This window comes from Metopolophium dirhodum, chromosome 9 (assembly GCF_019925205.1).
Source record: "Metopolophium dirhodum isolate CAU chromosome 9, ASM1992520v1, whole genome shotgun sequence".
Classification (NCBI taxonomy): Eukaryota; Metazoa; Arthropoda; class Insecta; order Hemiptera; family Aphididae; genus Metopolophium; species Metopolophium dirhodum.
In genome coordinates this window covers 592,783-603,899 of record NC_083568.1, presented here as the reverse complement: position 1 = coordinate 603,899, position 11,117 = coordinate 592,783, and the positions used below count along the sequence as shown (strand labels likewise).

The window sequence follows — 11,117 nt, the reverse complement described above, 5'->3', positions numbered from 1 at the left end:
TTATAATAGTATACGCGCAGTGTAGTGCAGTGATTATTGTTTTCAAAACGGTCTGCAATGATATATTAATTTGCATAATTTAGGTATACGATTTCATTTAACAATTTGAATATTATATATGATGGGTCCATATAGGTTTATATAAGTACTATTGCGCGTATCGTTATTTTAAATGTCCGTATATACAATATTACGATACCGGGGTATAATATATTTTTACGGTTAGATCGAAAACCTTATTTATTATTATGATTTTTTATTTTTATAGAGACACGGAAAGCTAATAAAAAAGTACAAAGATTGAAATCCATATGTGATGAAAACTATTCGTGTAATATATTGGAACATAGCATATATATATAATAGCCGTATAGGTAATAACAATAATCAATTATTAAAACGTATATTATAATGTAACTATATCTAAATGTTATATATATATATACTATAATATATATTACTCACTCACAATATTCATTGATAACATAATACCTATATTGTATATGAAATAAAAACGAAATAGTTCCAGGTCAAACGGTTCAACTAAAAGTCGTTTATATATTATATTACTACAACTTGCGTGTATATTGCAGACATTATTTTAATAAGTTGTAATTTCTTATCTGCTGGCGTAGGTCTGTATTAAAATATACCTAATATTTATTATATAGGTAGCCATATTATAACTATATTATAGGTAGCTGCGGTCGTGACTCGAGATATAATATTGGGTTGGTAACTATATATTATATTATATTATATGGGCTATGAATTATAAAAAAAAACTATAAAAATGTTTCCCAACCTTTTTGATACAGCTAAAGAGCTACTCACTATTTAGACACTTCTTCTACCAGGTGACCCACAGCAAAAAAATTCCAGTCGGGTATTTATATTAAATATAATTAGGAATATAATTCAATTGTTTAATCCCATAGTATAATATTATATGCTTGTAACCATTAAAAATATGTCACGACCCACAGGTTGGGAAGCACTGGTCTTCATTATAATATATAGAAACTATTAGGAAGGCACTCTTTGGTTTTTTGAAATGCATTATCACTGAATAGAATAATAATTATATATTTGGACTAATGATTTCAAAATTAAACAATTTAAACGATTTTACACTCTTATTTATATATAATATATATAAATGTAATTATTGTACACAATAAGTTATTTGAAATAGCATTATAATTATGTGTACAATTATATTATGAACTGAAACGATTACCGATATTGTTCATTCCATTATAATATAGTATACATTATATATATTAAACGTGTAATGGTATAAACTTTAGTACATACCTATATTATACCTATCGATTTCATTGCATATTGGCATATTAATTTAGATATATTTGATTTTTATATGAGTTATATATTATAACGATAGACATATTAGATATTATAATAAATTGTAAACTAATACGTTTATTAAGTATTATTATATATATTTTACATAGGTATGTATTGCATTGACGTATCGGGAAATAATAAATTGGATATCAATTCGTATTGACGCTTTTAAAGAAAATATTTAATTTTTAAATAAATTATTGTAATCGAACGTGTAGCTCCATAAATATTATAATTTTTAATAATAATAATAACTACAATAATAATATAATCGAGGTCATTTCGTGTAGATAATTATAGCTACAGGTACCTACATTAACGTGTTTTAGTATAAATATTTGAACAGACATTTAATATATTTTTAATCGTTGGAGCCGTCAATAACACGCATAGATATAAGCATATAACTATATATAAGTATAGTCATGTATATATAGTATATATTATAGTAGCTAGTATAATATCTATATTTACGTCTTATAAGTAATTATTGAAGTAAAACGCTAATTTTCGAAAGCCTAAATAGATAATATATTATATTATATAGAGCCATTTGTCGCTGAACATTGCTCATATTTTATTATAATCTGCAGACTACGCTGCACGGTGCATACTTTTGTACAAATATCGTTTACCCATATATTGCTGGATGCTTGAATACCTTTAAAGTTATGGCCACGAATACTCGATTCTTTTATATATAGGTATACCTACTGTCTACTTTGGTATAGATGTGTGCAGGATATTTTTGCGGGCTGTGCAGAATAATTTTAGTAGGGATACCCTATATCTAACTCTTTCTAGACTTTATTTTAGTTTAAAATGCATAAAAAAATATAAATGTTGAGACAGTGCAGTTTTCAGCAAAAAAAAAATGCTCTGATCATCAACTTTAAGCGAGGTTTCTGCAGGTTGCAAATTAGATTTAGTTAATGTCGTTACTCATTGTATATAATATATAATGACTAATTGATAAATCGTTGAATTAAAATAAACATCCATTACAATAAGTAAGCCATTATATAGGTTATACTGAATGGAGATGGTGCACTCGACATGTACTGCAGTACCTTACTATGCAGCGCATAGTGGTATAAAGGTATACCTATATTTTGTCATACATTTTTACCTGTAATTAAAAATTGTGTAATATAATATCTGTAAATAAATGAAAAGACTTTAAAGTATGCATTCTTACGTGGCTATGTCTTTATATAGTTATATGGGTACAATACCGAATTTATATAGGGAAGGGATGTTATAAATTTATATATTTACAATAGGTAAACCTATGTTATATTCATATACACCGCAGTGGCGATAGAAATGCACACCGCAAGTACCCTTGGTATAAGCTACCTTCCAAGTACGATAAAAAAAATATAATACGCCACTGCAGCCAGCGACGGTTAACGATCCGTCGAGGGGCGGTGAGCGGACGACAATATAACGATAGATAATATTTAATAGCAGCGGTGGCGTGCGGTGATGACGACGGACACGACGTCGTCGTATTGACGAAACGACGTGCCCCCTCGCCGCCGCCCCGACTGAACCACCCACAGCCGCCGCCGCCACTCAGCGACAGCAGCACCGTCGTCGGTGTCACGGGGGCCGGCATGGGCGTGGCCTGCGCGGTGGGCGGCGCCGGCGGCCACTACCGGGCGCGCTCTGGTCGCGGCCGCCGCCGTCGCGAGGTCGCAGCCAGCCGCGGCGCTAACCGTTTGGACGTTCAGTCGACCGACGACACCGCTACTGTCCGTGTTCCGCGCGTTTTCGTGATGATATAATATTATTATTGTTGCAATCAAATAATATAATATTATCGTTCGCAGTTTCGCCGATCGTAGTGTGCCCATCACGGTAATAACACATTCGCCGGTGTATTATTAATCGATCGCGTGTGCGCCTTTACGCGTATAATATAATAATCGAACAAATATTTTTTTTTTTTTACGATTTCTCACGTTCTCTATTTTTTTTTATTTTAATACTACTGAATTCGTCGTTTATCGCCGTAAAATATCAAAGTCGAGATTATACGTTTTATGAATTCGCGCGCATCGTCCGCTGCGGTCTGCCGGTGGTAGGTAAGCCGCGCGCGTTGAATGCGCTTTACAAACGGTTCGTGCGGACACACATGCTAGAACCGACCGGAGCAGCAAATATGACAGTCTTAGCGCTCAACCATCTGTTGCCGCCACCTCCGACGCCGTCCGCCAACAACGGCGGTCCGCAACCACAACAGCAACAGCAGCAGCAACAACAGCAACGGGCGGCCTCCGGAGCTGACGGCAACGGCGCCGACGACGTACAGCAAAACGGCAAGACATCGCGCATGATGACTGTCGCGGCCGCGGCCACAAACATGTCGACGGCAATGATGATGGGCGGCGGTCCTCCGACAGGCGTCGGCCACCACCACCACCACCATCACCACCACAACCACCACAGCAACCAATTGCACAACAATAACAACAACAACAACAACGACGACACAGCCAGCAGCCCGCGGTCATCCGTCGTCGCGGCCGCCCGGCCGTCCGGTCACATCAAGTTCAGCGTGGCCGCGTTGTTGGCCGACACCAGGCCCGTGCGGTCACCGACGCCCGGTTCCTTGTTCGACGAAGACATGGACACGCCGGACGACGACGAAGACGACCGAAACAGCGTGGACGTGGAGACACCCGACGGCGGCGTCGCTGTCGGCCGGCGGTGCTCGTCTAGCACGCCGGACCGCGGCCGCTCGCCGATGCCGCTTCACCCGTCGTCACCGCCGCTGTCGCATCACCAGCACCACGGCGGTCACCCGTTCCAGCAGCCCGGCGGCTCCATGGCAGCCCGCGCCGCGTTCATGATGTCCGGCGGCGGTGCGTCCGTCACCGGCGGCGGACATCATCACCATCCCGTCGCGCCCGTCCGGCCGACGCCGTTCACCGCGTTCGCCGCAGCCGCCGCCGCCGCCTACTCGGCCGCCGGCATGCAGCATCCCGCCGCCCCCGGAGCGTGGCACCCGCATTACGCCGGTGCGTTCCCCGGCTTCGGTTCCACCGGTCTCAACTCCGGATCGCCTGGTAAGTTTTCATTACTTCAATTTATTACTAATTTAATATTATAATCGCGAATGACATAATATTATATTATTTTATGAGCTGTGATCGACTGTATATTATTATGGCGGCGCGCACTTATGTTATTAGGTACAAATAGTGTGTGTGTCAAAAATCTTTTTTTTCCGCGACGTTCCATACTATTTTTAGAACGTCCATATATTGTTGGCATAATAGGCAGGTAATTGTCGGTATTTATTTTTAACCCCGTAAACGGTCCGTACGGAACAGCGCCTCTATTTTTGTACCGTTCGCGACGTATAGTGAAATCAATAACGCGTATCCCTAATTAGCCGAATAATTATTATTGTTGACGCGCGCACAATGATTATAATAATAATAATAATAATAATACAATATAATTATTATTCGATGTCGACAAACGACTATTGTATATATAAATGGTTTTGGGGACCTCGTTCAACGGTCGATTTTCGGCACGCAAACAAAAATAAAATATCTTTCAGCGGCTATAATATGCAATTTAAAATTGCCAGACCACATTTTATGAACTTCGGCGCCACTGGCTATAATATATAGGTAAGTAGGTACTTCGTTCGTCGTGCACTCTCGAAATCGATTAAGACTCAAAAATAATTCATTTATTGTTATTATTTTAGTGATAATATAGGTAGATCTAAACAAAATTCCCTCTTAATAAATGTCCCCTCTCACTCTATAATATTACCACATTAATTGACCACGATCAACTTATAATAATATTATGTACATTATGCTATGCTGATACTATGAATATTGTAATTTTTAACTTACCTATAAACTGCAGTTCTGTGTCCCTATAACTTGTTAATTTTTCTACATTTGTTATTTATTCAATTTACCTACCGTCGATTTGTATATTTTATTTTATTACATTATTTTATGTTTCGTATATTATTCGCATTACTAATATGTCAATGAATTATACATTTTTCCATAATCAAATAATAATATATACACGATATTATGTACAAATTTGACATCCGTGGTCCTTCATATCGGTAGGTAGAATAACGTACCGATTTGTGCCAATATTCGGAATTTCTTTATAATTTGCAACGCCTATAACTTTTTCATAAAATTATCCGTACAATAACTTATATATATCATATTATGTACTTTTTTATTTTCGTCGTATTTTTTGCTTAATTCAATATCACCGACATGGATAATTTAGTTAACAGGTGTCAGGAATATTTAGTGAATTGAAAATAATGCAGTAGCTCCATGGATAAATTATACTCTTTAATTTTATAGGACGATTTAGCCACGAGCTCTACTAAAATAATACTATTATAGCTATTATAATATTAATATATTATATTATGATTTATGAATTGTGTAACGCGTAGTTCGACGACATAATTCGACGCGTATACCAATAAGGTACCTTCCACATCTTATTTATATAGCGTTTTCCGATTTTATTAAAGTTTATTTATTATTTGTCTTTTCCTCCTTCTATATGAGTACCTACGCTATTTACACTATCTTCGTCTTGTAAGGGACTATGACATTTTATAAGTAAATATTTGTAGTTAACTGTATATACTGTTGTTATTAATCTAATCTGTCTATTTATTGTTGTTTGTACCTATTATATCGTTTTATTATTATTCATCAGGGTTAATGTATATTATAATTTGTAATATACAATAATATGTTTGACGACAAGCAAAGGTGAACTATATTGTGTCTCTAATATAATACTATTGCGAACTGAGCAAACAATTATTAATACCGTTTTCGAAACATACATATTTTCACAAAATACGTTAATTTTCTCGGCGAACATTATATAGGTATTATACTCTACAAGTCGAAATGCGGTCATTTGTGTATGATATACTAAAGTGTTTGTACTGTATTGTTTGTTTGATTCGTTTAATCTGAATGTTATAAATTATATAACTACATAATATGTTATAGTTTTTTCTTCTCAACTGGATATTAAAAACTCGAACAAATTAATCAACACGATACAAATATTTTATTTCTCTATACCAGCTGATATATTACGTATATCAAATAAACGTTTAGTGAAACAGTTCTAGCACAACAGAGGCAAAAGATAAAATAATAATAGTTTAGTAGGTATGTACCTGATTAGCTACCTAAATAATCAAAACCGTTTACAAATTTCCCATACGCGTTGTCCACGTGCTAATATAATCGCTTCAGATCCACAAAATATAATATAGGCACAAATCATCATACCTATATATATAATATATATTTATTAATTGATATAACACTACGATATGATATCTCATAATGGATCGTTCTGTTGTCGATCTTGTGCTCGGTAAACGAATAATCAATACGAATGATAATAATGCACAATATATAAAAATGCAACGTTTATGACTTGTATGCAATTGTATACAATTATTATGTATTTACCGTGTGTTCGAAATAAACTTTAAATTGCACGAATACCCTATAGGGACGACAATTATTGTGAACGGGAAAAAAAAAACATAATTTTAAACGGGTATAGGTCGCCGCGGAACTGAACTCGAGCGCGCTCAAACAATTATTATTTCATCGCCTAAACCTTTTCACGATGGGCTACATAATAATATTATAGAGGTACCTATCGATACCGTCGGCGGACACTTTTTTCATGAAGTTTATCGCGCTGACGATAATATAATGTATTATATTAATGCTATTGTTACACGACAATAGACGCCGCGGTGCAGTAGGTATACCTCCATCTGTGTATTTATAAGTATCCGCCTATATAGGTAGTGTATAACAACACATACTATAATATTATAATCGTATGATTACAATAATAATTGCCACGGTTTTATACAAATCGGCTATTGTTTGGCAGCACGCGTTTTTCTTTTTTCGATCTCCGTCTAGCCGGCTGCAACGGCAGCACGCATAAGCACTGCAGCAGTAACCTATAACGCCGCCGCCGTCGTCTGCGGTATTCCGCCGACGTATCTCTCTCTAATTGGGCGATTTTTTTTTCTCTTCTGTTCGCCATATAATATGCGCGCCGCGCTGCGGTTTATATCATTACACATAGTTCCTCTCGGCCGCCGTTTTATTATTATTTTTAGCGGCGTCTAATTGCTCTCTCTCGGGCGACCGAGACAAATGCACGTTAAAACGAACGTAAAATGTGTTAATCGGCTCGAGGCCCGACCCGGCAGCGCACACACACACACACACACACACACACACACACACACACACTGACATCACATAATGATGACAAACGCACACGCGGACAAACGCGCGAGGGTCGTGCCAAGAAAGAGGAAACGGAAAGGAGAAAAAAAAAATTAACTCGCCTAAACGCGAACAATATATTACTGTATAGTCGATAACACCGCCGCCGCCGCCGCGTATAAGTCTGTAGGTTTTACATTTTTTGGCCTCGGTTTTCACTCGTTTAAATTATTTGCCACAAATTTTTAAAACACACACACACACACGCTGTCTCCGTTTATCGTCGTTAATCGTCGCGTTCTATTATGCATATACATACACACACACAGCGTATTTATAGACGGACGAAGTATACGTGTGCGCGTGCAGCTCTGAGCTCGTGTTCTAAGTTTTTTTACGTGTGTGTGTGTGTGTGTGTGTGTGTGTGTGCCGCCTGCGACACGATGTCGCATGATAATACCTAATTATTATAATAAATTACATCGGTTTACTGGGAAATTATTAATCATTATTATTATTATTATAATTCGTACCTATATAATATTATTGTGATAACAATATATATCATTATTGTTGTATTGTGTTTGTCGAGTGTACTCATTTTCGTTTTCGGTTTTTTAGATTCCAACAACGGCGAACCGCCCAAACTCAAGTGCAACCTGCGAAAGCACAAGCCAAACAGGAAGCCCCGGACGCCGTTCACCACGCAACAGTTGTTGAACCTGGAGAAAAAGTTCCGGGAAAAACAGTACCTGAGCATCGCCGAACGGGCCGAGTTTTCCAATTCTCTACACCTGACCGAAACACAGGTAACGCAATCGTTTCGCACTTAACTATCTGTGTATATGAAATTTAGACTGTGTGGGGTTTTGGATATCCCATGCGCCCTGCAATATAATATGTATGGCCGTCGTCGCGGGCACCATTAACAGGTGTTTATAAGACAATAGCTCTAATGGCGTGGGATGGTCCTATGAACGTAGTGTGGTTTATGCATGTTCTATAAATATAGGTATACAGATTAAGGTCTACTAAATACTAATTTGCTCTTCACGATAGGCAATTTGTATATATGACTTGTAAGTTGCAATACAGGGTATAACTAAAATGTATTATAGGAATTAAAATAAATATAATTATTATTATTGTAGGCCAACTTTAAGCGTTCACCGTTTTGAATAATAAATGAGACAGGAATAGTGTTATTAATTATTATTAATTTCCTTATAACACAATATTCGTTTGGAATGTCGCGAATAATTATTAATAATAATTTAGTTATATACCGTTTGCAATAGCTCTTATTAGATTTTAAAATGGAACGTAAATTTAATTGTATATGGGGCGTAGCATAGCCCTCACGGGTCTGATGCTTTCTGGAGGGTGGTGAAATGGGTATATTATTAAATGACAATAGTAAGTTCGGCGTCACTGAATATATATTATGATCTATAACAATACGATCAACTTCATCGGACTTATATCGTGTACCCGTAATTAAACAATATAGGTGTGTCGCATCGCATCATTATTATTACATTTCTAATCTCTGCGACTTGTGTCCGAATTAACAGGTGAAAATATGGTTCCAAAACCGGAGAGCCAAAGCCAAGCGGCTGCAAGAGGCCGAGATCGAAAAGCTGAAGATGGCTGCGGTGGCCGCGGCCAGGCCGCACCACCCGCTGTACGGCAACCCGCACATGCCGCACTACTTCCAACATCCGTCCGAGATATTCAGCCACCAGCACCAACTGCAATCGCTCCTGTCGCACCGGCCCACCATGGCGCACCTCATCGCCCAAGGCCTGCAGCAGCAGCAGCAACAACAGCAGCAGCAGCAGCAGCAGCAACAGCAACAGGGCCCGCCGCCGACGCACCAGCCGGCCGGCGGACAGGTACAGCAGACTCATCCGCCGTCCGCGCGCTCGTCCATGTCGCCCGGCGGCCGGCGGTCGGCCACCCCCGTGTCACCCACCCCGTCGATGGGTGGCGGGGGCCCGGGGTCTACCACGAGCGTCTAGTGCGGACGTGCCTTCGCCCATGGCAAAACGGTATTTAAAGACTATACGCGCCGCGTATCTATCTCGTTCTATTTTATTATTATATATATAATATATATATAATATTATTATATAATATGTTATTATTATATTGTATAAACACTATTCTCTTATACAATAATTATTATTAATATTATTATTACTACTACTATCATTGTACATGGAAACTAGTCACCCGCAAAAAAAAAAAAAAACGAACCGGCGCTCGCGAATGTAGACATAATAATTTATTATAATACATATAATATGCGGGAGAACCACACGATAACCGTCGTCGTCCACCGATGCAACCACCGAACTGTATATATTATATAATATTATTATCGACGCTCGTGATTTTTTTTTAATTAAAAAAAATTATTGTCTTAACGAGTTCCTACATACTGTACGCGTATTGTGACACCGCCATCATAATATTTTACTCGCAGCTGTGCAGGTATAATATGTTGTACCAGCTCCGGGCGCGACCGCACGACTGCCGAGGGATCGTTTTATTTCGTTTAATTTTTTTTGACTATATTCTGTTTAAACGTAGGCCTACCTATAATAATAATAATAATACTATCATCATCATCATTATTATTTACGTGTTGTTTATTATTGTGATAAGACTTTTTTTCCGCCTCGTCGGACATTATTATTATTGCAATGTACCTATATATTATTTTGTCCGACGAGAACCGCGCGCGCATCATTTATACGCATATAATATTAATTTTGTTTGTTTGTTTGTTGTACAATTCTTATATTTGTTCGCGTAACGTGAATATATATATATATATATACATAATATATTTACCTACCTATATATATATATGTATATAAGTATAATAAATGGTATTGCAACTCGCGCGTATATATATATGTAAATACAGCCGTTTGTGAACTCCATATATATATATATATATATGACAGTAGACTAATTTTTAAGATAGGGTAAAACTGTGTACAAGTGCCAATCCTATTATATATACCCTATAATATGAATGTTTTTTTTTTTTTTTTATGTACATATTCAATATAAACTCGAATATTATTATAAATAGCAATAATATTGAGATTAAAAAAAAAAAAAATTAATAAAACTCGTTGTTGACACAAGTATACATATTATATTATTATATAACATTACGTTCGTCTTTATTCATCATCTACACTATTTATATACACCACTATATATTATTTATATTTTGTCCATATCTATATATGCCTAATCTTAATTTATGTTCCTATATTTCCTATTTACATCCCTAATATATTTATAGGTACAGCTTAACCTATACTATAGCCCAGATACGCTCATCGATTGATGTGCTGAAAACCTATGTCGATCAATATATAACAATGTAAAATAGGTTATTTATTATCAATCGATTTTGGAATGAAACAT

The 11,117-nt window shown here is 36.9% G+C and overlaps 1 protein-coding gene across 1 annotated transcript; it reads left to right on the top strand.

The window, feature by feature from the left end:
* The first annotated feature begins 3,084 nt into the window (after positions 1-3,084).
* LOC132952511 (muscle segmentation homeobox-like) lies at positions 3,085-10,831 on the top strand. The gene is made up of 3 exons (XM_061024818.1): positions 3,085-4,442; positions 8,289-8,476; positions 9,242-10,831. Exons 1-3 carry the CDS (start codon positions 3,509-3,511, stop codon positions 9,686-9,688), a joined length of 1,569 nt encoding a protein of 522 aa, XP_060880801.1. The 5' UTR covers positions 3,085-3,508; the 3' UTR covers positions 9,689-10,831.
* Positions 10,832-11,117: the final 286 nt, after the last annotated feature.

What these genes read in the sequence shown, in the direction of transcription:
- LOC132952511 (XM_061024818.1), top strand. Translation starts at nt 3,509, where the DNA reads ATGCTAGAACCGACCGGAGCAGCAAATATGACAGTCTTAGCGCTCAAC. An exon ending in TCTCAACTCCGGATCGCCTG is followed by an intron (nt 4,443 to 8,288) that starts GTAAGTTTTCAT and finishes TCGGTTTTTTAG; the next exon opens with ATTCCAACAACGGCGAACCG. An exon ending in TACACCTGACCGAAACACAG is followed by an intron (nt 8,477 to 9,241) that starts GTAACGCAATCG and finishes CCGAATTAACAG; the next exon opens with GTGAAAATATGGTTCCAAAA.